The sequence below is a fragment of the Elgaria multicarinata genome, chromosome 3, assembly GCF_023053635.1.
Source record: "Elgaria multicarinata webbii isolate HBS135686 ecotype San Diego chromosome 3, rElgMul1.1.pri, whole genome shotgun sequence".
Classification (NCBI taxonomy): Eukaryota; Metazoa; Chordata; class Lepidosauria; order Squamata; family Anguidae; genus Elgaria; species Elgaria multicarinata.
In genome coordinates this window covers 106,741,948-106,768,119 of record NC_086173.1, presented here as the reverse complement: position 1 = coordinate 106,768,119, position 26,172 = coordinate 106,741,948, and the positions used below count along the sequence as shown (strand labels likewise).

The following is a 26,172-nucleotide window of genomic DNA, read 5'->3' as shown; positions in this document are numbered from 1 at the left end:
ATGTGCTTTCAAGTCGTCTTTAACGACTTGAAAGGCAACCCTATGAATCAGTGACCTCCTATTGCATATATTGTAAACCACCCTATTCAGATCTTGTATCTTCATGTCCATATCTTCCTTTATGGAGTCAATCCATCTCTTGCTTGGTCTTCCTTTTTTCCTTCTACTTTCTGCTTTTCCTAGCATTGTTTTTTCTAATGAGTCATTTCTTCTCATTATATGTCTGAAGTAGGATAGTCTCTGTTTCAGCATTTTTGCTTCTATTGAGAGTTCTGGCTTAATTTGTTCTAGAACCCAGTTATTCATCTTTTTCGCAGTCCAAGGTATCTGCAAAACTCTCCTCCAACAGCACATTTCAAAGGAGTAGATCTTCCTCCTATCTGCTTTTTCATTGCCCATCTTTCTCATCCACACATGGAGATTGAAAATACCATGGTCTGAATAATCCTAACTTTGGTTTCCAATGTTATATCTTTACTTTTAACTTTTGTAAAACACCCAGAGAGCTTCAGCTGTGGGGCATTATATAAATGAATTATTATTATTATTATTATTATTATTATTATTATTATTATTATTATTATTATTTTAAGGATTTTCCCCAGATCTCTCATAACTGCCCTTCCCAAACCTAACCTTCTTCTGATTTCTTGACTATTGTCTCCATAAAGTATAAATATTGAGTTAAAAGATGGAATTACTAGGTGTTTTTCTTAAAATGGTGATAAATCTGCAACTCTTGATGGAGTTGTATTTGTCACTGAATTGAATGTAAGCCAGTTCTGTTGATTTGTTTTCCTGTGTTGTGATAAAAACATTAAACTCATTGGAGTGTTGATAGATTGGTGGGCACTAATGCAGATTGTATCCTAGATACAGTTTATATTTTTTAATAAAAATAATTCATCTAGTTCATCCTAAGAAATTTCTTTTCTGATATTTTGTAGGTAAACCAATTTCTACAAGACATCTTTTCCAACTATTAATTGCAGTTTACTCTTTTGAGCTATTGGATAGATACATGAATAACTTAATACTTATGAAGTAACAAAATGTGAATTCTACACAGCTACCATTTCCATAAAAGACCTTTAACACAGAATAACAAGCCAATTATTTTTTTTGTACAGTGACGGCTTGCTATGGGGAAAGACTGGCAGCGATGAGGATTTGGCGAACACTCGGTAATTGTGGACACAGATGAGTCTGTCCATTTCTATTTCCCACATACTTCTCTAATTGCGTACTGAGAGTTGGGAAGGAGAATAAGGAGGCTTGCTCTTGGCTGCTGCATCATGTGCAGCTAGGTAGATTTTGATGATGATTGTCTTGCGTGCTGGCAGGAGTGAAAGGGTCATTTTGACCATTCTTACAATGGAGCTCTGTGTCAGCGCTCAGTTAACCATGCGGCCCTGATAGACAACACACTAACAATGGTTAGGGCTGCTAACTGTTTTGCAACATGTATTTAGTGAGGGTGGTTAAACTGTGGTTATGCAGCCACTGTGGTTAGGAAAAACACCATATACACAACAAACTAAGCCATCATGGTTAGCTCAAAAGGCTTAACCATCATGGCTTAACATTTTGTTAGAACAGGGCCACCTTCTTTTTTAGCTCCTGGATATTTGTATCAGACATTACACAAGCAAAGTATCATGATTCTTTTGTTATATAGTTCTAATTTGGCAGGTGTGATTGTTGGAATTTTTTCATAATATTAAAACTGCTTGCTTTGAAATGTTGGGAAGTACCATTTCTGTGTGAATTGAAATTTTATATATAAACAATAGCTGGTTCATGTTGCAACATATGTTGACCTACTTCAGATGGCTTACAAATGTTTTGCATTTTCCAAATGTTTCAGTTTCCTCTTAAAATGGCCATTATATGCAGTTATAAGAAAATACTTATAATACACTTTCACTGAATCTTATAATCACTTAATATGGGTAAGGATCAAAGTAGTCATCTTCTTCTCTTTCTCTGTGATCATGATCATGGTCACGATCTTCATGACCATCTTGTGCTTCATCATACTCTTCTGATGTTAGATATCTTCGGAACACAGGCGTTCTTAGCTGTGTTGTTTGGTTGGCACTAATTTTTTGTTCCCCATAATAAATACTGTGTATATGTGGAAAGCAGAAGAAGGCATATGTACTTATTGGAGCTGTGAGCTTATTTTGGTCCACTCGTATATAGGTTAAGTGGTGGAGATGTAGTGGATCAATGGAAGGACACATTAAAGTAACATTTATGGCTGTAAAAAGAAAAGAAGAAAAGTGTTAAATAGGTGCCAGTTCTTTTAAAATACTGTTTTGCCATAAAAGTAGGGTGACCATATGGAAAGGAGGACACGGCTCCTGTATCTTTAACAGTTGTATAGAAAAGGGAATTTCAGCAGGTGTCATTTGTATGTATGCAGCACGTGGTGAAATTCCCTCTTCATCATAACTGTTAAAGCTACAAGAGCCCTACCCCCTTTTGTATCCAGTCAAGAGGGCAGGGCTTCTGCAGCTTTAACTGTTGTGATGAAGAGAGAATTTTACCAGGTGCTGCATGTGTACAAATGACACCTGCTGAAATTCCTTTTCTATACAGCCCTGCCCTCCTTTCCATATGGTCACCCTAATAAAAGCAAAAATGGTACTCAAGAATTGAGGTGATAAATTCTTTTGTCATAGGAACCTATTTTTTTCATGTTTGTTTTCTGTAACTACTTATAAGTCACTTTCTCTACTAAGTCTGATCTGGGCACAGTAGTGCTTGAAGAATTAAGGTGAACTTGTTACTTTAAGTTATCAATGTTAAACCGAAATCCTGTATTTGTTTACCCAGGAGTAAGACCTAAAAATAATGGGATTTATTTCTGGGTAGATACTTTTTTGTTCTTGTTTCATTTTTTTAAAACAATAGCTGGGACATTTTTAATATTTTAGGATCTTTTTGTTTTAAGTTGTTTGGTTTTTCCACCCAACTTTGATTGAACTAAGAAATAACTATGCTTTTGCAAAGGTTAAGTCCTGTCTAACTAATCTTTTAGAATTCTTTGAGAGTATCAACAAACAGGTAAACAGGGGTAATCTGTTGGACATTGTTGACTTGGACTTCCAAAAAGCTTTTGATAAAGCCCCTCACCAAAAACACCTGAGCAGACTTAGCAGTCATGGAATAGTAGGTGAGGTCCTCTTACAGATCAGTAACTGGTTAAAGAACATAAAGCAGAGAGTAGGAATAAATGGGAAATTCTCCCAATGAAGGGAAGTAAATAGTGAGGTCCCAGAGGGATCTCTATTAGGACCATCAGATTATTTAAGGTGATTAAAACAAAAAGGAATTGTGAGGAATTCCAAAAGCATCTCTCCAAGCTGGGGGAGAGGGCATCCAAATCAATATAAGCAGTTCAATATAAGCAAGTGTAAAGTAATGCACGCTGGGGCAAAAACATCCCAACTTCAGGTATAACCTGATGGCATCTGTGCTGATCTTGGGTGGACAGATCAATGAAAATGTCAACCCTGTGTGTGGCCATTGTAAAGAAGGCAAACTCCATGTTAGGCATTATTAGAAAAGGGATTGAGACTAAGACTGCCAGTATCGTACTCTCTTTATAGAAATCTATGGTGCGACGAAATCTATGGTGCGACCACACTTGGAATAGTGTGTACAGTTCTGGTCACCACACCTAAAAAAAAAGATATTGAAGAGCTGGAAAAAGTGCAGAAAAGGGCAACTAAAATGATTAGGGGGTGGAGGGAAGGTTACAACAACTGGGATTGTTTAGCTTGGAAAAATGGAGACTAAGGGGAGACATGATAGAAGTGTACAAAATTATGCATGGGGTGGAGAATGTGGATAGGGAGACATTTTTCTCCCTCTCCCACAATACTAGAACCTGGGGTCATCCCATGAAGCCGATTGGTGGGAGATTCAGGACAAAAAAAGGAAGTACTTCTTCACACAGCGCATAGTTACACTATGGAATTAATTAGCACAAGATATAGTGATGGCCACCAATTTGGATGGCTTTAAAAGCGGGCTTGGAGGAGAAGGTTATCAATGGCTACCAGTCCTGATGGCTATCTGTTACATCCAGTATCCTAGGCAATAAGCCTATATACACCAGTTGCTGGGGAACATGGGTGGGAGGGCGCTGTTGCCCTTTGTCCTGCTTGTGGGACCTTGGTCAACAGTTGACTACTGTGTGAACAGGGTGCTGGACTAAATGGACCCTTGGTCTGATCCAGCATGGTTCTTCTTATGTTCTTATCTATCCACCTCTTACTTTTGTTTTTTGCACAAAATCCTATGTCAAGTTTTCTTGATGCAGAAAAACATAGATTTTCATTATTATATTACCTCCCCCTAACTTCTTGGGAAAGAATTATAGAAGAATAGGGCAGATACTTCACCCTTATGCCCTACTTTTTCTACCATCTTACAAAGATAGAGGTCAAAATAAACATGATGTTAAATGTGTCATTAGCTATCGTTTCTGATCCCAACAGCAGCTGGGATGACTTCTTGGATGAAGAACAAGATCTGGCAGAGCATACGCTCCCCATTGGGCTCCTAGGTGTTAGCAACACCCTAAGCACCTCAAACATTAGGGGAGAAGAGGTATTGGGCCCTTCTGTAGCAGAAGACTCTGAAGGACACCCAAATGGGAACCCTGAGGACTGTAACTTGGCCATGGCAGCAAAGAAGGAAACCAAGTGCCTACTCAGCCCTCGAGCATGTCGGCCCCAGAACATGGAGGAACAAACTGCCACACTGTGATGAAGTGCCTAGCCCAAAAATTTAACCAGACTCCTCAAGAGTAAAGGTCTTCTTGTGAGCCAGGCCCTCCTCTCAAATCAGACTTTTGCTAGAAGGCCTATGATGGCTTGTGGGGCTCTGGCTATATAAGCCTTTAATTTCAATCTACCCATTGCTGTAACAATATCTTTACTTTAGTTCTAGTATCATGTCTTCCTGTCCTTGCCTTGTGATTCTACCTCTGTGCCATTGACCTCTTGGACTCCTGCTTGACTCTGCTTTTTGGACTGCGCTTTACTATAGGCCTGCATAATTAATCCGCCCATTGGCTTCATTCCAGTATAGCCTAGCATAGCGTCTGACCCAGCTAGAACAGGACATTAGCAACTACATAAGGAAAAAGTCTTTAATACTAGATGCGGGGCCCTGACTTTCATTAGAATTGCAGAATGTGGGCAGAAGAGGTTTATACTTTCCCTTCCTAGCCACACAACAGTTAAGCCCCACACATTGCAATTAGCTTTATTAAAAGAAAAGAAAAAAGAAAAGCCAACAAAAGTTTCTTCATAAGGCTAACTGCAGCCCAGGATATTCATTGGGACTGCAGCTGGGGAGAGAAGGATTAATCTTCCCTTCCCCATATGCTGTGGTACTGGTACTGATTAAGATTGTCTTCTCTCTCTCTTAAAAAAAACCTGACATATTTTGCAACAGTGCATTTATTATTATATGTCATTTGGCCCCAAAAGTCAGAAGAATAACTTAAAAATGACTATAACCTTTACAGTGACTAGAATATTAGATAAACAACACTTTTAAAAGTAATTCAGCCAACCTTCTATTTCGTTATCTTCTATGTACAAATGCTGCAAGCTTCTTGGAACATAGAATGCTTTCTTCAGTTTGTTGTGCCCAAGATTGAGTTCCACAAGATTAGGAAGATTAAAAGCATTATAAGGAACATCTTGTAGATTGTTGTATGACATTCTTAGAGCAGTAAGTTTTGGAAGCTTCTGGAAATAATTATCTGGAATGAATGATATTGAGTTATTTTCAAGGGAAAGGTACATAAGTGAAATGGGAATATCAGGGGGCATAGATTGTAGTCTGTTGTTGCAGAGGTTGATCTGCATTAGGTTTTTCATATTTGAAAAATGTGTTCCTTTGAGTTGAGAATCTTCAAGATGGTTGTTGCAGAGGTCAAGCATAGTCACGTTTACTAAATCTTCTATGGCTCTGTTGGGCAACTTAGTAATTTGATTGAAACCCAGGATCAGTCGTTCTAAGCTTCCCGGTAGAGGGAATGGAATTTCTTCTAACAGATTGTATTCTAAGTGGAGTTGCACTAGGTTTGAAAGTTTGGCAAAGACGCCGGTGTCAATCATATGAGACTTGATTTTGTTGTGGCTGAGGTTAATTTCTTTCAAAGCAGTAGCATTAACAAAGGATTCCATGGGAACAGCTTCAATATCATTATACTGCAGATAGAGTTGTTGGATGTGAGAGGGAATGCTTGGTATCATCTGAAGTTTACGATTATCACAGTACATTGATAGTGGGGAAGTAGGTGGGCAAAAGCATTCTTTGGCACACTTAAGGGGTGTGGTGGAGTGAGAAATGGTGTAGTCTACGTTTGGAACTTGATAAAAAATGGATGGATATTCATTATCTATTTCATTTTCATATTCATTCTCAAAGTAATTGCCTTCATATTGACCGAACGCTGTGACTCCAAGAAGAAGGATAGTTAACAGTAGCCTTAGGATCCCCATATTTAAGATTTGATGTGGTATCCTGCAGAAGGAAGAAAACAAGATGAAATATGTTAATAATAATAATAATAAGACTGAGGTACAGGAAATACCAGTACTTGTACAGTTGGCAAGATGTTGTCATTTTTATTTTGTTTTGTTTAAGAATTAACAATTATACAGTTTGAGACTGAAAAACATCTCTTAGACTTGGCATCAAAGTCCTGTTGCCTGATTACTTGAAGCAGTGCATTCCACATTAGATTTCATGAAACAGCATTGAAGAGAACTCCTACCTCTGGATTTTGTAACCACCAGCTATTTACAGCTTTTCCAGATAATGCAGAACCCTAATTATTTTAATTGACTACAACCCTAAAATTTTGTATGAAGGTGATAATGCCTGAAGCCTCTCCAGTAAGAATTTCAGTATGCACTCAGATTGTATTACTTCAATTTATTTTTGGAATCTGCTCTTGCAGTTTACCCCATTGCCTATTCTGACCCAGGACAGGCCCAAGACATTCCACTGACTCAGGCAAAAGACAAAATGCCCCTCCCCTCCTTCCCATTTCACATACAAAAGCTGACCAGACTGGCAGTTACATTTTTCTTCAGCACTGGTGATGGCACTTTTGATCACCATACTTGAGGACAGCAGGTTAACTTTGCCATCCTAGGCATTTTTTTTAGCACACTAAGTATCTGATTGTCAGTATCCTAAGTTATGCTCTGAAAACCATGTGTCTCAAAACATGAAATTTGGGTGCCAAAGAAAAATTACTCAAGTATATAAGTTTATAGTAGTATAGGTTTATAAAGCATGTCCAGTACTTGATTGCTTCACATATATTGATTCTCCTGTGTAAACTATTATGTATTCTTTATTTTTATTTTTATTTTGAAACCTGGTTTTGAACTGGTATGTGTATATTTTACCTTTCAAACTGTAATAGTATCTATTTAAATGGTAAAATGTTAGCATACTGAACAGATGAAATTATTAGAAGAGTAGACCGAAGTTAGTATAGGGGAGAAACACTGTACATTATATTTTTTGGTGTGCAGTGGAAAGGAAAGAAAGTAGAGATGTTTTTGGCTACAAAGAAAGCTTTGTGCCCCGTTGGCAGTATTAACACAGTTGATGTAACCCATCTCTATGACAGGCCTTCCCCAAAGATGCCGTATAAAAATCACTGACTGCCACAAAATGTAATGTAGTTTGGTCTTGGAGAATAAAGATCTAAGGGAATTATAGAGACATGAAAGAAAAATAGTTGTTACACTTCTTTCCAGTTGTATCTCAATGAAAATTTATTGTTCAGCTTCTGTGTTTGGAAGGAAAGTATGACTGGCATTAAAACCTCATTTTGGCTCTGGAGACAGAAATATTCTCTGAGGTAGAAAGAGGACTGGAAACATAGCGACTTAGGGCAGACTGTTCAGAAATAGGATGCTGGAAATGAGAGATCAGAATTTTAAGAGTGTGAGAGAGGCATCTGAGAGAGAAGGTTAAGGAGACCGGGGGGGGGGGGGCAGATTTACTGCCTGTTACCTGTGCCCAAAGGACAGTGCCCAGCAATAATGAAATCACAACTCTCACAATTATAAACAAGCATAGTTCTTGTTACTAGAAATATAACACTACTAAAATACCAATATCAAGTAGAAATGCCAATATCAAATAGGAATACCAACTTAGTTAAGGAAAATGAGCTAATGAAAATGTGTGGAAAAAACAGGGACTGATAAAACAATGGGTGATCAAGGAATGGAGTTGAAAAAAGAAAGCACAAATAACACATATTATCTGCAGTTCTAGGGAAATCAGTGAGTAACTTCTATGTTAGCTTTTATCTAGGGTTAGATGCCTGAATTTCTAGTTGAGATATGGGGAAATTGTTGATAGAATTCTCTTCAGCTAGGAGGTAAAAATTAAAGTAAATAATGTGTCAGCTGAATGTTGTATCATTCAGCAGCTAATTTCCATCCCTGCATACTTCAAACGATACAAATTAAACTTCCTGCTTTCCCTCGCAATTATTTTCAGTGGGGAAAAAGTAATTGTGATCAATCATACAACATTCAAGGTGAACAACAAAGGAGGACTAAAAATGTAAGATACTAAGGTCTTAGCTAGACATAAGGTTTATCCTGGGATTATCCCGGGGTCATCCCTGTTCATGTAAAAGACACACAGGATATCCCGGGAGCAGGCAGGGATGACCCCGGGACGATCCCGGGATAAACTTAGGTCCAGCTAAGGCCTAAGATAAGATAATGGTGACAAATCTTTGTATTTGAACTGAACCAGGATTTTAGGCATCCTCAAAATGTCTTCTTTGACTGGCATTCAGATGTGTAGTTATTAGTTTGGATCTTTAGATTTAGAATTCTGAATAGACAAATCAATCATGTCAACCCATTCTCCAGAGTTCAGCTCCAGAGTTCTCCAGGATCAGCCCCAGCCACACAATGAATGATGTAGGGTAATTGTTTTTGCTCCTTTCTGGAAAACTACTGAACTGAAGGTTACCACATCTTGAAATGTTTTCCAAATCTTTGAACTTGGCTCAGCGTCTCTGACTTTCAATTTGTTCTCCTTGTAATGTAGATTCGTCAACTTACTAGTCTTTTCGAATTCAAGAAGGCTATAAAGACTGATCTCTTCTGGCAGGCCTACCTAGATTAATTTTAAGATATTTGACAGTTATTTTAATATTGTGTCAGTTTTAATATTGTATCAGTTTATATGTCTTTAATCAGTTTTATGTATTTTATGGTATTTATATCTAAAGTTCCCCGCCTTGATCCAGAGGGAGAGACGGGTAATAAATAAATATATCATCATCATCATCATCATCATCATCATCATGATGTAATTCCTATTTCAAATGCCTCACTGGTTGATTCTCCCCCATCACCGCCATTTTGTTAATCACATCCAAGAGCTGTTGTTTTAAGGTGCTTTTTTAAAATCTCACAACATTTTCTAATTTATAGGGGTGTTACTCTATCCCATTATTGCTTCAAAATGTATCAGCCAGGTTTAAAAATGCCAAAGAAAAATTACATTTGCCCACATTCATCCCTTGCTAATCTTATCAATCCCTCCTCTATCTCTGTTATTTTCCCTTGATTTTTTAATTATTAGCTCTTTGAGTACAAGAACATATCTGTTTTTACTTATGAAACTGTATAAAGTGCCACGTGCACTGATAGCAGTGTAGAAATAATGAACCACAGACTGAGAAAAAAATATCACTTGAGATGAGCAAACCTTTTCATAAATCCCATGCAATAATTAGCTAAATGCTGCATGGATATGCTGCTATAATTCCACATACAATTTTTTTATATGAGAAGCTTACACAACCCATCCGCTGGACAGAGCACCTATTCACACTTTGCATTTCCCTTTTGTAATTTAAATGGATTCAATAAGTACCATTCTCAAATCTTTCACAAGCAGAAACTGCCATCCTCAACATTTAAGAGCTTTTGTGAACCTATTGTAGTTTGGTCATGCAAGCATGATGTCACCTTTTTCATTTGAAAGCAGTGCCATTATTTTGATTAGTGCCTGTCATGGCTTATTTATTTTTTTTAATTTTTTTTTTCCACACTATATAAACATACAACATTACAAAAATAATAATAATCAAATGAAAAACATCAAACAACTTCTAAATACATATTGAATAAATGTTGAGTACATATATGTTGAGTAAATATTGCCTATATGTTATCACACTACAACATAATCATTCTTAACGTAAAAGTGCACCCCCCACCTCGGGATCTATTCCTGAATCCAAAATCTTATCGTTTCTTCCGCTGGCGGTTTCCCACTTCCCTTAGTAAACACAAATATTAGGAACTGCTTCCAGATTCCTTCAAACTCATTAATTTTAGTTACGCCTTTTCTCCACTTAATATTACATGTCAGTTTATCATTAATGGCTATATCCCATACTTCTTTATACCATTCTTCAATAGAATATTCCCCTTGAATCTTCCAGTTCCTAGCTACCATCAATTGTGCTGCAACCAGCAAACTCGATATCAGCTCTGTATTTTCTTTTCCACACTTTATATCTTCAAATAGTCTGTCATGGCTTATAAAGCATATTCTGCTCACTGTCACCACAGGACACCTGGGGCATGTCTACACCATCCATTTATCCTGGGGCCAGCTCGAGGTCGTCCCTGTGTATCCAAATGATGCACAGCCGATCCTGGGGATAAACTTTCTCTGGGATAAAATGGATGGCACTTATCCCAGTATTTCTTGCGGTCACGGGACAACCCCAAGGACCGCAGGCAGTGTGCAGGCTCCCGGGTATCCCTCCTCCCCACATGTAGCAGGACTTTGCAAGTGGGCACAGAGCTGTGGGGGTGCTCCATGGGGAGGGGGGGCAGCAGTTTTGCCATCCCAGGATGGGTGCTGGCGCTTTTCAGTGCCGAGTTTTGGGTTTGTGTGTTTTTAACTTCCATTTTGCACAGAATCGTTCCTGTGCAGTTGCATGTCCAGCTCCTGCCTTAAAAAACACACACGTGGCGTTTGAGCGTCCCTCCTGGCTTCTGGGACATCGTGCTGGCATGTGCATGCTGGGGGACAACCCTGGAAGCGGGAAAGCCCGGGATCCTCCCTCCCTCCCTCCGTCCCAGATAGCCGGTAGGTATAGACATGCCCTTGGACTCTCACTTCCTTCAGGGTCTGCTATCAGAATTTGAACACGTAAATCTCAGCATCCCTCTGACCTTTGAACAACCCTAGATAGAGGATTCCGATGAGAGAATGGGAAATGGAGGTACTTTCTCTCTTCCATTGCTTAATCACACCCAGTTTGGGATTCACAAAATGGGTGGGATTAAGTAGCCTGACTACTTTGCTCCATGCCCTGCCATAGGCATCAAGCCTCATTTTAAAAGGACACTTTTTTTAGCTGCCACTAAGACCAGGAGTTTCAATGTGCCCTAATCAACTAGCCTACAGGAATGGACCTTCTAGCCAAAGAATGGTACAGTTAAGTTCCTCACGTTGCTGAAGGACTTTCTATATAGTAGCTTCCTTTTTTCTATTGAGCCGGTTCAGATGATCACTGAGGATTAAAGAAGCCAGTATGTTTAGTCCTCGGTGTGTGTGGGGTGAGATTTGACTAATTACTCAGCCAAGAGTGGCTTGTCATGCCATCTGAACCAGGCAGCATGACTTGTTGGTGGGGGAAATAAACCTCAAATAGCTTGTTTAACCCTTGGTGATTGTCCAAACCAGGTCATTGTGACCAGCCAACCATATTGGGACATATGGAACATGTGGAAGCTGGAACATTTTCCACAACGTGACTTATTTTGGGGGAACAAGCCACTTCAAAAACTCATGTCAGGTAACCATAGCAACTGCAGCAGTAACTGCTCCAAAAAGCAGCCGTGAAAAAGTTCCCTGGGATAAATGCCAGAGCCTGAAGGGAGAGGAGGGGGAGAACAAGCCACAGCAAGCCTGATCGTCTGTTGGGCATCCAGTTAGTTGTTCTGCAAACAACCCACCTACTGTGATTTATTTGCTGTGATTCATGCAAAGTGCAAACCCACCTATTGTTCACTCAAGATTTGAGTGCCACAATTGGCCCGCTCCTCCAGAAGAGGTGGTTGACTATGAAGTTCCACAGATAGGGGCATAATGATTGGATGGGCTTGCGGAAGCAGGAGGCAACTACGCAAAGTGTTTTCAAAGTACTTGAGTGTCTGTGCAATTTTGGATAGACCCCCTCCCTTTCCTTCTAGTTACAGTGATTGTGCCTCAATAACCAGCCCAGTCGCACCACTGTGACTCAACACAAATCTCCTTCTCACCTCCTTCCTCCTCCTCTGCTCTCAATGCTTGCCCCCAAATCTTTCTGTTCCTTCCCAAGAGGGTTAGGGAATCCCTATCTCCCTATCTTCTCCTTGCAATCTCTCAAACCCAACAAATCCTTCAAACCATACAATCAAAACATGTCAGTGGCCTAGTTTAACCATCAGAGACCATCTTCATGAAAACTCCACTAATTTCCCCACAATCTCAGATCAAATTGAAGGCTTAAAGGTTCGTTATTTTTTGTATCTGAATTATAATTGCTCTACCAAGTTATTTTTACCCAAATCAATGTGTACATCTTAAATTTGTGCTTGTAATCAATAAATACAGTGTTTCGTTTTCTGAAGGTTGTGTTTAGATGAATCTTTCCTCCTTCGCCACAGACACCCTTTTGCCAATGTCCCTTTTTAGTAAATGTGAGCCTTGTATCTAAGAGGAGTATATTCAGCAATAGGAGTCAATTGTGATCCTCCTATTTCTTAGACAGAACTCAAGAGTAGAAATTAGGGGTGTGCACGGACCCCCCGCTCCGCTTCACTTGCAGATCCGCCATTTTCCGGATCGGGCCGCTCCGCCCCGCCCCCGCTCCGCCCACTTCCGCTCCGCTCCGCTCGGAGCTCCGGATCCGGATCCCCCCCCCCATAGGCTTGCATTGAAAGCTAAAAAATTATACAACTTTTTTTCTGTTCAAGTTAGAAACCTCATGTTTGGCACCATGACACCTCATGGGGATATACACACGCACGCCAAGTTTCAAAGCAATCCCATCATCCCCTGATTTTTGGCGAATTTTTGAAAATCGGGCACCCCACACACAACATCCCTGCGAGGTGGGCAGGGGAGGAGGGAGGGAAGGCAGGCAGGCATGCAGCTGGCATTTCTGGGGGCATAAGGAAGTGAGCCAAGGATAAGCCAGTAATGCATATAAAATGGAATAAATCAATAAATAAACAAAGGAGGGGTGGAATTAAAAGCAGCAGTGTTGCTCAATAAACAGCAAGAAGAATTTTTTAAAAAAGGCTATATCTGTCTTTTACCAGCAATAGGGGGACGTGCCCGGGGGAGGGGGAAGTAGCTGCCAGTTCAAGACAGCCACCAACAGCTCTGAGAAGAAGTAAAACGCTCACTTCAACTCATAACAGGCATTGCTCCACCACTGAAAAGTGACCATTCACTTCAACTCATGATAGGCATTGCTCCACCGTTTTACTCTCTTTGGAAGGCTCTAATGGCCTTCCAGTGCAGGAGAGAGTGGGGGCACGTCCACGATGAGATGCCCTAGGGGAGCTCATCCCCTTGCACCACATCTATTCAGTTGTTCACCAAGGTTAGGGTGGGGAGCAGTGCTGTGTTTCTATCTCTTATTCTTGGCTTAGTATATGATTTCAGGTTGTGTTTGTGCATTTGGTGGGGCTACTGTGTTAAAAAACACGGGGAAAAGCCCGTTCAGATGAAGAAAGAGAAGTTTCCCAGAATCCCAAGTTACCTGTTTTGCCTATGCCCTCCTCCAACTTTGGGATCATCATGACCGGGAGCTGACTCTGCCCCTCAGCCCTTTGAAAAAGGTATTTTTCCCGCCGATTTTTTAAAAACTTCTAGCGCGCGACCCGTACGACGCAGAAAGTTGAGAGTAGTCTCAAAATGACCCCCATCCACGACTCTCTGTGCACAAGAATTTTCAGAACGATTGCTTAAAACCCCCCCAGTTATCCCTGATTCTTTCCCTCAATGCAATCCTATGGGCGAAAAGTCGAAAACGCCGTTTGAGCCGCGCAGTTGACCCGATTTTCACAAAAATATAGCACGCGACCCAGACAACGCAGAGAGGTGAGAGTGGTCTCAAAATGACCCCCATCCACGACTCTCCGAGCACAAGAATTTCTAGAACGATAGCTTCAAAAACAACCTAGTTATGCGCGATTATTTGCCGCAATGCAATCCTATGGCGAAATGTTTTCAAGGTGGCGACCGGAGCGCTCCGCCTGAACTAGGAGCTCCGAAAAATGGGCGCTTCTCTTCGCCTTGCTTCTAGGGGGTCTGCGGTCCGCTCCTACTCCGCCTCTGGGTAAGGCGGAGCAGGCCAATCCGCTACTGCTTCTACGCTCCTAATCGGAGCGGATCACACCCCTAGTAGAAATAACATTATAGGTATAAAGCTAATAATTAAGGCTGTAGACCTATACACACTTACCAGGAAATAAATCCTTTTGAACTTGATAAGACTAACCTCTGAAGAAGCAATCCTATGTCCCCTAGATAGCGTCTTGGAGAGTGGGCATAAGATATTTCAGATTCCTGGATTCGAGGTCGGACATGTCATTCCAACCTTGAATCCAGGAATCTACTTTTCCCCTTGTAGCAAGCAAGAGTTTGCAAAAGTGACCTAGGAGAGAGGGTAAAGGGGGCGTTCTTGTGGGAGGGGAAGGGAAGGGACTGGAGAGGCCAGCTTACGAAGTATCCCACACCTTTCCAGCCTCCTTTCCTCCCTCTCCTCAGCACCCCAGCTAGACAGGTGAAAAAGCCCATCTAGTGAAAATGCAGTCGGAGGAGCACAGAGCCAAAGATGGCTTTCGCTGCTCCTCCTGCTCTACATCAGATGCCTGTAAGCCTTTTGATCATCAGGATAGGACATCAGGATAAATAGACATACCTAGGATTGTATTTTACGTCTATTTTAATATGGTTTCCCTCTTTGATTCTTTCTATAGTTAAGAGAGGCTGTTAAAGTGTCATATAATGTAACCTGAGATACAACCATTATGGAATTAATGTCCTTGAAGCTAGAAATGTTTTGACTTACTACTTCAAGAAAATAAATTAAAAAGTAACAAATATTAAGTTTCCAGTTAATTCAAAGGGACACATTAGATGAAAATAAAATAGACCAAGAAACAGGAACGTGATCTAATTTAGCTTTAGGAACAAATGTTATGAGAAATGGTTTATTATTCAGAAGATGTTAAAATCAAGCTGAGAGCAGTATTTACAAGTAAAATATATACAAAAGTACAGTGTTGTCCAGTTTTCATTGCCAAATATCGCAACGCATATGTCCTTGTCTAAATATCAAGAATGAGTTAAAGACTTGTAGTCCATTCCCACTGATAAATGATAAGATAGTAAATCCAAATAAGAAAACAGATGGGAAAAAAAATTGGAGCCAGTATAGGGGCCACAAATACTATACTATATATATTCCTTTATTCTGTCTTCAGATAAATTCCACTCTACTTGCTCAAATAATAAAGCAGTAAACAAGAAAAAATATTTCCTAGTCCAGGTTTTAAGATCACTTGGTAACTGACAACTAATCCAAATAAACCACATAATACCTTTTTAAAACTTTCTAGACTTCCTCTTCTCTAGCATTTGCATAGGTTCTGGGTCTTCCAGCTGTTGTAGTAACAGTAAGGAAAACCTTTCTTAAACATATTTCAAGACGTTTCTTATACAAATGCAGTATTTCACTACTACCGGGAAATACTGAGGAACTCCTATTTCTTCTTCCTGGCAATGTTTTTCTCCCTAGCTCCTTTTTCCTTTGATTTTTCTCTCCACTTTACCTTAATTCCCCTTCCAAAAATATTAAGAAAATTAGGTTAAATGCTTACTTTTCTGTATGGCGTATTTAAAGCAAGAGGATAAAGATACTTCTTTCTTCCCAGCTTTGCTACTAGAGAGAGACCGTCCACCCACACCGTCCCTTGTGTCAAACTCCGTTTCCTCACGCCTCCTGTTTTCCTTATCTAGATTTGGCCTTGTTGTTAACCTTATATATATTGACATATTTTCCATTTCTTAAGCTTCTTGACTTCTTGTCCAGTGCTTCTGATCATTAATATATATATATATATACATATATATCACTGAATGAAGTGTTTTGATAAATGTTTTAAAAATAACTGAAAAAGTTGCATGATTCTGATGGAAGTAAAGAATATTAATATACTATTAGATCAAATTACTGATTCTTAAATAACAGACTAATAGCTTGAGCCCATCTTTCAATAGTAATGAAGATCGGCTTGTATCTCTGCAACTAGAGAAGTTTTTTTTGTTAGACAGGTGAAGCAAAGTCACACAGCTCTGTCCACTTACCTTTTCCCACCCACTAAGTTGCAATACTATTCTTGCACAGTATTGTGAGATAACTAATGGAATGGGTCTGCTTTGATGCTCATTACATTAAGGTACATGGAGCCATCAACTTCATCGACCTCTGAACTATCTCTTTGTGCCCCATAAAGCCCTTTGTGGGTGCAGCTGTACTACACAGGGGCTTACTCAGAATAGTGTTACAGCAGAACTGGAATAGTAATTTTGTTTTAGTGCTTCAGCAAAGGAGCTTAATAAGAGGTCCTATGTTCTGCTGTTGCCAAGGAAGTGAAACATAGGATCAGACTGCAAACTAATTATTATGGGCTATGTAATATTGCATAATTTTGCTGTTGTATGACCTATTTTCTGTTATATCTATGCAAAATAGTCAGGAGCATCTTAAGGGATCACCATATAATTGTCTGCATTCATCAATAATCAGAGTAATTAATAAATTATTTAAATTTCAATTTAGAGGGTCTAACACTGTATCTTCTTTTAAAAGCTATGCATATGGGAAAGTTTAATAGGATGTAGGCAAGAATAAAATTACATGACAATTATACCCCAAATGTATATAACTAGAGTTAATAAAGTTCTGATAATCTGAAAAACACTACGACTGAGTAAAGAAAAGAATTTAATACAAACTTTCCTACCTGAAAATTGATTGGTAGTTTCCAGCCAATGAGTGCAACAAACTCTAGCAAGTGTCAGATAGTGATGCCCTTAAAATCCATAATGATGATATTAAAGGAATCTACTTCTAGATGTAAGTACTTGATGAAATGTAATTTGCTGCAAAAGGCTCTGGGGAAGTTTTAGATGATGTATTCCTTGTTGCACAGAATAGTTTACTTAAATAAGGGTATACTTTTACCCTGGTGAAATTATGTGGTTTAGCTCTCTTTCTCTAATTTTTGGTTTGAGGTGTGGTAGGAATTTCCTTCACATGATGGGGTGGCTGAACATTATTTTTAGCATCATCCATCAAACCCTGTTTGTTTTACTGTCAGTGCCAATTCTTAGGTTCATTCAATTTGTTTGCTGTCTGAAAACCCAGTGAAAGTATATTACTATCCAGTTTCTTTTTACAAGGCCATTTACAAATTATATCAGTCTTTAAATTGTAATATATTTTGACATTAAATTTTACAGCTGATAACACAAGCATGAATATCACTCTATTTCTTGTCACTTGTGATTAGTGAATACTGATGACTCACAGCTGAATGTGAAAACTTGCTCTGTTGAAATATAATGACCATGATCTTAACACCACAAGTGCACTTACAGTGTGATCCTATATGTTTACTCAGAAGTATGTCATACAGTGCTTAATGGGACATACTTCCTAGTTAGTGTGCTTAGGATTGTACCCTTAAGCCTATTAATTTGCTTTCAACTTTTTGGCATTATGCAGAAGTACATTCCACTAGGATTGATGGGTTTTAATCGCAGTATATGGGTTTGAAATTGCAGCCTTAGTGATGGTTTGAGTTGTCATTTCTGTCTATGGTGATTCATTTGCGACATAAACAGTCTATCACATAAAAAGTCTAGAAAAAGTGGGAGAATTCTGGAAGTCTCTTACTGAGGATGCAGAATTTACTCTTAGAATCCATCTCTGATTGGATGATGCCCAATCTAAAGTTGTGCCATTCAAACCAGTGTTAATTGTATTAAATGCCTCAGAGATGTTTTACAGTAGGGTTGTATTTCCCAGGTAGATCTCCAAGTAAAGATTTCTAATTCTGCTCAGACTAGAAAAGGAATCTCTGGCCAAAGTGGGAGATGAGCTGGTAAGAAATGGAAAAGTCTGCATTATCTGAAAAATTCTGGAGCTAAATTACAAACAGGTGTTAACCATCTTCCTCAAAAGGCTGATTAGAGACAGTTACATAGTTGAAGGAGACACCAACATGTAGGAAAGACTTTATTAGGAGAGAACTTGCCACTTTCTTTAATAGGGTTGGTATCACCTTCTCTGAAAGCAAAATTTTGACTGTTTTCCCAGTAACGGGTCAAACAACGCCCAGGTTACTTTCACCAATCATGACACAGATAAATCTAAGGCACATGTGTCTTCTCATACCTCACTGAGCAATCGGCCAACATCGGAAAGAACAAGACTAAAACTGGTCCAAGCAAACACAACAAGAGACAGCTTAATGACCCTTTTGGCTTAGACTTGCATTAATGACTGTTCAAATTGGAAAGGATGCAGTTTATGACAACAGGGTCTTGGCAGTTTTATCACAACGGGATCTTGGGTGGACAGTCTGACATCGTTAGGATCAAATAGCCTGCTAACCACCTGAAACCGCTCTTCTGGATGAAACTGAGCCTACGCAATGGAGGTGGTGAGAAGAAAAAACCCTTCTATACTGCTGCTGCTACTACAGTGGTTTAGGATTTCATATTTTGCACTCTGTAGTTATCTTCCCTGACAAGTCATCAACACCATCTCCTTAGATAACTAAGGCAGCATGGCAATGTACTTACCATGGTAGTGGTCTGGATAAAGGCCAATGAATTGAACACTCAGGCTTAAAAATCTTTAGTTGTAGGCCCAGAGTGATAGAACAATATCTGCATCAGACTCCTGTCTTGATAACCTAGGCTCTTTGCTGGAACTCCCTGTATTTGGACTTTGGATTGCCTGCTAACCTTGCTTTCGTACTGACCCTGATTAATTCCCTGGACTAAGTCCCTGCATTAGCTGCAGTGCAAGGGTCCATAGCTTGATAACCTCCCCCTCTGTTTACACGCGGTACGTGACAACCTCAGAGGGAGAGGACATCGCGCCCGCCGTTTTGTTTTTTTAAAGAAAACAGAAGATGCGCACGAGCACTTGTGCGCTCAAAGGTAGGTTTTTTTAAAAAAGTTCCCCGCTCACCCCAACCCACTCCCAATGGGCACAGAGCTCCTGATGGTAGGGTGAGATCCTGGGCTCAAAGGGTTGTGCGAGATCCCGGGGCAAAGGAGGGATCATCCCTCCCTGATCCCAGGTTCCCCTATGCATCATGTGAACACACAGGGACAATCCCGGGGATCGCCCCAGGATAAAGCCCCATCTAGCTATGACCTCTTTATACCAGTTGCTGGGAACATGGAGGGTGCTGTTACACTCATCTCCTTCTTGTGGGCTTCCCATAGGTATGTGGCTGGCTACTGTGAAGAGAATGCTGGACTAGATGGCCCTTTAGTCTGACCCAGCATGGCTGCTCTTATGTTCTTATATTATTGGTGACAGGCAAAGACCTTTTCATTCTCTTTAGCCTTTTAATCCTATGTATATTTATCTTGCTGTGTTGTGTTTTAAAATATCTGGCTTTAACTCCATGATATTTTTAGATCATCTTATGGTGCCTCTTTTAGCCTCTGCTTCTTTTAATTGATTGTTGTACTTTGCTGCTTTTAATTTAATTTATATCGACTTGGGATTTTATTTGTTTTTATTGGTTTTAGAGAGCTCCGGCTATTGGGCGGTATAGAAATGTAATAAATAAATAAATAAATATTGTATGTCGCCTTGAGAGCTATTGACTGGGTTTGGATGATCATGCAGAGGGTAGAAGCCATCGTGGCTTCTCCCTGTGCCCCCACATGTGCTGCATGCGTGATTGGGCATGTCTACACCTAAGGGTGTAGCAGGAGGGAGGGGGAGGATTGTGGACTTACCTGCTTCTGTGGTCGTCCCCCAGCATCTAGACTGCTGCATGATGTCCCGGAAGGACATCATTTTTTAAAGAGGAGCCAGTCGTGCGGAAAAAGGTAAAAATAACAACGAACCACACCCACCCACCTCATCATCCCAGGGATGATTAAATTGCGGGGGTACCCCCGTGGGCATGGAGCCTCCCCATGCAGCTCCGTGCCCAGCCCGCTCCTCGTGGGGAGGATGGGATGACCTAGACATGGCGGCCGCACCGCCCACGCTCCTCAGGATGGTCCCAGGACCACGGAAATATCAGGAAATTCATGGTCTGAGAGAAAGTCCCTGGTCATCCCGGGTTGCCCCCAGGACCCCCTGTGCACCATATGGATGCACTGGAATGACCTAGACACGACCCCAGAATATCTGGCAGGTGTAGACATGGCCACTGTCATTTACATAATCCCCCACGATGCATGGATTGATCCATGATTGTCATAATGACCATGCAACCCATTGCTCAAATTCAACTTCTCAAGTAATGTTGGCTTCAAGTTTGAGATTAACAACATAAGAAGGGCTTGCTTAATCAGACCAAAGATCTATCTAGTATAGCATTCTGTTCCCCAGTGGCCAACCAGATAGATGCCTATGGGAAGCCTACAAAATGACATGAATGCAGTAGTACCCTCTTCCTTGTCTTCCCCAACAATTGGCATTTAAAGGCATATTGCTTCCGATACCAGAAATAATACAGTCTCCATGACTAGTAGACATCCATAGCCTTGTCAATCATTCAGAATCTTTCTACGCAGCAGGAAAATATATTAACAGTATCTCCAGGCTGGTTCCCAACATCTGAAATGCACATTCATGGTTGGATGAACTTTGCACCTGAATATCGGACACAGGAGAAAACATCCCATGAGATAATTGCCGTTCATACTCCAATTTAAGCCTGTACACAGTACTTTGGTGACAGCAACTGGGACTGGGCTAGCTTTGCTATCTCCTCCCTGCAGTCTCATCTAGACAATTCCCATGAACATATACTTGGTTGTTAGGGCTGGGCTATGGTTGGCCGTATGAGATAAATCAGGAACTGAGAACCAGAAACTGAGGGACAACCCACTAGTTAGATCCAAAGAACAATTTGAGGCTGAAGATAATGCAGAAAGCAGGACCAAGTTGCAATTAGGATCAGATGGCAAATTAGAAGTCGGGACCCAAAGAGCAAGACTAAAACACAATATGGAGCCAAAGTTCAGGTAAACCTTGTTGCTCAAGCAAAGCACCACTGAGACAGGAGGAGCCAATGGCCTAATGGTCATTGGTCTCTCTCTCTCTCTCTCTCTCTCTCTCTCTCTCTCTCTCTCTGCCTAATGGTAGGGCCAGCCCTGTCAGGTATGTATGGTGTGTAGCGTAGGGTATCAAAGGGCAATAACCACAGGAAAGGGGAGAGATTGTGAGACTAAGTGGTTAGTTATGAAGGACGTGCTGATGAATATATGTGGGGTACCTTAGCCATGTAGGACAACTCTACAGAGTGGTGTCCTGGAACATTCTGTTAGAAGGAATGTGCCTGGTGGGTATAAACTACCTTCTTATTCTGTGACCAGAAGAAGTGGAAAATGGCTAAGTATGGCAGACATAGGCCTTAGCTAGACCGAAGGTTTATCCCGGGATCATCCCGGGGTCATCACTGCCTGCTCCCGGGATATCCTGTGTGTCATTTACATGAATAGGGATGACCCCGGGACGATCCCGGGATAAACCTTAAGTCTAGCTAAGGCCATAGTTTTGAATTTTAACATTAGGATGCAATCTGAACAGTTGTTTGTGCCTTAAAAAAAATCCAGCCACTTTTGTCTTGGGACCTGCAACCTGGTACTGTACAATAGAGTGAAGTTTCCAGTTTTCTGCTTAGAAACTGGAAAATGGGAAGACAAATGTGGACTTTGAGTGTCTGATAAGATAAAGAGGCTAGTTCTGTTATGACTGCTGGATTTCCTGTAATGTGACAATAGGATAAGCAACGGAAAGCAAGAATTCATCATACTGGTTCACTTTCAAAGTAAAACAGATGTAAAAATTTAAGCATTTAATAACATTTCAAATGACAGCTTAAAATCAGATGCTTTCAATATTTTTTTTCATATCAAATGACTTTCAAAGTTTCTTTAATATGGCTCACCATTTTAATTACTGCATGTTATATTAATGAAGAAGTTATTGGGCAGTATCCAACAGTGAGAGGCCTGCACAACAGGTCTTCTGCACTAGAAATAATCCCGGAAATGCTGATTTCCATTTCAGGACTGGTTGGTAGAGCTCCCTTCTGTGAGCTTCGCTGACTTGCCCCATTCCAGAAACTAGCGTTATTGCTCATTTTGAGTTATTTTTAGAAACACGAAAGCCCGGTTGCACAAGTGGTTGCTCCCGTGAATGCATGGGCACAATAGGATGCAAAACCTCTGTAACATCTTGTTTGAAATAATCAAGTGGTTCAAGAATAAATACTTAACTGCAATGTCTGCAGTGTTTAATAAATTGTGAATCAGTAGCCTCCCCCCCTTTTTTTTTTTTTTTAATGCTTGAAGCTCCTTATTAACTCTGGATATATTTCTGGAGACTTTCTTAATTTTGTCATCTCTTCTGTCCATATTAAGAACTGTTGTTATCTGCACCTTTAACAGAACCCCCGTTCAAGTACATTAAAAGAATCTGCTGGGATTAAAAGAAACGGGGTAGGTCTGGGCATCAGAAAGTTGGGGAAAGTCTCTGTCCTGCACCTCAGGTGGTATATCACCAAAAAGGACCTATGTTTGCCTTTCGGGAAGGTTCATGGCAAGTAAAAATTGACTGGCTACCAATATAGCCAAAATTTGTGTATCCTGTTTTGGGTGGAGATGTCATGGTGGTTGGACCTGTTCCAGTTGGCCAGAGGAGTGTCACTGGCGATTCCCACTCAGATCATCATTACAACAAGACACTAGTCTCTTAAGATGAGGGTCACAGATGAAGTCCAAGGTGACCCAGGGATCCTGGACAAAGATAGAGTCAAAGAAGACCATAAACCTGCTGGAACTTTGGGCCATTAAGCTGTCTCTGTTTAGACTTGTTTGTGGCTCCACAAAATTCAAAGCTGTCATTGTTTATGACATGGTATCTCTGTCCAGAAGCAGTGAGATACAGTGCTCTGGAAGCCCCATGGCCTGCTATATGCCTTTCCACTGTTTCTTCTAATGAAGGTTCTGTGGAGGACAAGGGATCTACAGATGGAAGTAATCATTTTGGCTCCATTATGATTGCACATCCCTGGTTTCCAGATCTTGTCTTTATTTCAATAGATGTGTTGGAGACTCTCGGACAGAGAGGATCTTCTGACACAGGGACCAATGTTTCATACACAAATTCATAAATTTCATCCGACAGCCTGGAGATTGAGCGGCAATGGCTCAAGGATTTAGGCTACTCAGAAGGGTTTCTGAAGACCTTATTAGCCTCCTGTAGATTAACCGCTAACAAGGTTTATTCCACTACTTGGAAGGCCTCTGGGAAGAAAACGTCCAGGACATCCAGGTGTCTTTGGGATTACATACATATGGCATATGTCAGTTTGGGGAAACAGTCCCCTCAGGGAATCACAGCTCATTCAGAGGGGCAGCCATGTTGGCAGCCCTTTGGGATAGATCCTCTCTGAAGGAAATTTGCAGAGTAGCAACATGGGCCATGGTTCACAGCTTTATACAGCAATATAAAATGGATAAGTACTCCTACACTGACACGGCCTTTGGAAGGAGGGTGGTGCAGAAGGTTCTGCCATCCTGTGGTGTAGTTCACTGGACTCCAACCTGCATTTGGAGCTTCTCTGCTTTTCTAGTATCTGTTTTATTGAAAGAAACCAGCAAAGATGTTGACCCTGTCTACTGATTGGAGAAGAAGTGCCTATCTCAAGGATAATAAAAATTGCATGCCCTCCAAGATACGTGAAAACAAAAATTCTCTGTAAAAAAATGAGCCTAACATAAGAAGTGGTGATGTCCACCGACTTAGATAGCTTTTAGAAAAAATCATGAAAAATAAGGCTCCAGGATTAAAGGCTCTGTGTGTCTGGAGATCAGTTTCTGGGGAACAATAGTAGTGAGAGTGGGCTATTGCCCTCATGTCCTGCTTGTGGGTTTCCTATTTGCATCTGGTTGGCCACTGCGGGGAAACAAGAAGTTGAGCTAGAGAGGCCTTTGGTTTGATCTAGCAGGGCTCTTACTTTCTTACTACTTTGTTCTTTACCAGTACATGCTTTTTTAGTTGATACTACGTTGCTTGAGTGTATTTTCCTTCTAATACAAGAGTATGCTTTAAGGTGGAAATGTAAGTGTGGATTCCAATTTTCTGTGAGTGCAATTCTATTCATGGTATGTTCCCACTGGTGGTTGGGAGGTGATTTTCTCAGATCCCCTAAACTTCTTACAGCCCTCAGTATCCTCTGGGGGGGGTTGAAGGGACCTTTTGGAGCAGCATGACAGGTAATGCTGGGGGCTGCAGGGGGATGGGGGAATGAATGAAAGTCAACTCCCTGTTCTGCCAACTGTAGCCTCCATTGGATTAGAATCCCTTGTCTGAACAGAAGCACTCCTTTCCTTCATGGAAGGGCACCTCAGAATCCGAGCCATAGTAGACAAAACACCTTAAATGTTGAACAGAAATGGAAAGGGTACAGTTTTGTACTGTTATACTGAAAAGCTGTAATGTGTATATACAAGAGACACTTCCCATGCTCAGGATATGCTCAGTTGCAGATGTTGTCACATTTCATTGGAGACTCCCTTGTGTGCTGAAGCTGAAATAACATCTTGTCTCCTAGAATAAGTGTGTTCTGTATTAATGTAGTATCAAGTAAAATCCAAGGAAGAGTAGTTTACCTTTTTATCTGTCTTTCCCAGCAGCCATATAGTTAATAACTCTTAAATTACATTTGTACTGATACATTCACATTTTGTAAAGAAACTGCAGCAAATTTGATTTCTGGCAGCATATGATGTTGAGCTAATTTTTGTGGGATGTTTTTCAAGGCTTATGCTGGTTAACTAGTTTCATGAAACTGAATAATTTTTCCAGCTTTCTCAGTTTGGAAGTCTATTAATTTTTTCAGGGCTTGTAGTTATTAAGCTTTTAAAATTCACATGACTTGTGTACTGTTGGATGATTGAACTTCTAAGGTAAATGTTACAGTCTTCTTCCCAGATTGTTTGAGACACTGGAATGTAATACGTGGCATTTAGAGCTGAAGTCAGTTGTTCACTTTCTGTAGAACTTTTCCATATGTTTCCTGTTAGCAGCTTTGTTCTCAAACTGAGTCTTCCCAGAAACAAATAGAAACCAGATTTGTAAACTTTACTGAATGCAAGTGAATGCAAAAAGTGTTCTCGGTCTCTTTTCATTGAGCAACTATATTTCTTAAAGTACATAATTTTCTCAGAAAGAGAAAAGTATAGAAATGCTTCTTGAATGATCTGCTATTCATGTGTCAGTCAGTCAGGTTGAGGTCCCTTTCATTTATTTCCTAGCAAAATATTCAACCTTTTATTTTAAAATTGAATGGTTACTATCAATCTTTGCATAAATTAGAAAAGTAGGAGAAAAATTAAGGAACAATTCTTATTATTCTTAATTCAGATTTAGAGTACAGTTCTAGATTTCTTTACTCAGAAGTAAACATCACTGAGTTCAAAGAGACTTAGTGAGTTTAGAATTACAGGCTTAAGTAAGTTAAACTACTAGAGTGCAATCCTGCTCCTAATGTTCTGTAGTTCACTGTATGAAAACATTGCAACTAGTCTAACCTTCCCCCATTAGTAATTTTGAAATGGGTCTCCCTTTAGTTAGATCAGACAATAGTAATGTAGTTTGTTTTGGCTTTTGGCTTCTGTTGTGTGGAATAGCAAATTGATTTATTCTAGTACTCTTATAGAGCATTTATAGTTTCAATTTAATACAGTATTTTGTGTCATAATAGTAAGAAATGTGTTAAAGTTATAGCCATT

At 40.2% G+C, this 26,172-nt stretch overlaps 2 protein-coding genes across 2 annotated transcripts in view; one reads left to right on the top strand and one right to left on the bottom strand.

Annotated features, from left to right (window-relative positions):
* The window catches only part of CENPP (centromere protein P), a 187,669-nt gene that overhangs the window by 42,765 nt on the left and 118,732 nt on the right, over positions 1–26,172 (top strand). The window lies entirely within an intron of this gene.
* On the bottom strand, positions 1,416–17,301 carry OMD (osteomodulin). Its single transcript, XM_063121191.1, has 3 exons — positions 17,130–17,301; positions 5,597–6,555; positions 1,416–2,263 (listed from the first exon to the last, which is right to left on the bottom strand). Exons 2-3 carry the CDS (start codon positions 6,531–6,533, stop codon positions 1,944–1,946), a joined length of 1,257 nt encoding a protein of 418 aa, XP_062977261.1. The 5' UTR covers positions 6,534–6,555; positions 17,130–17,301; the 3' UTR covers positions 1,416–1,943.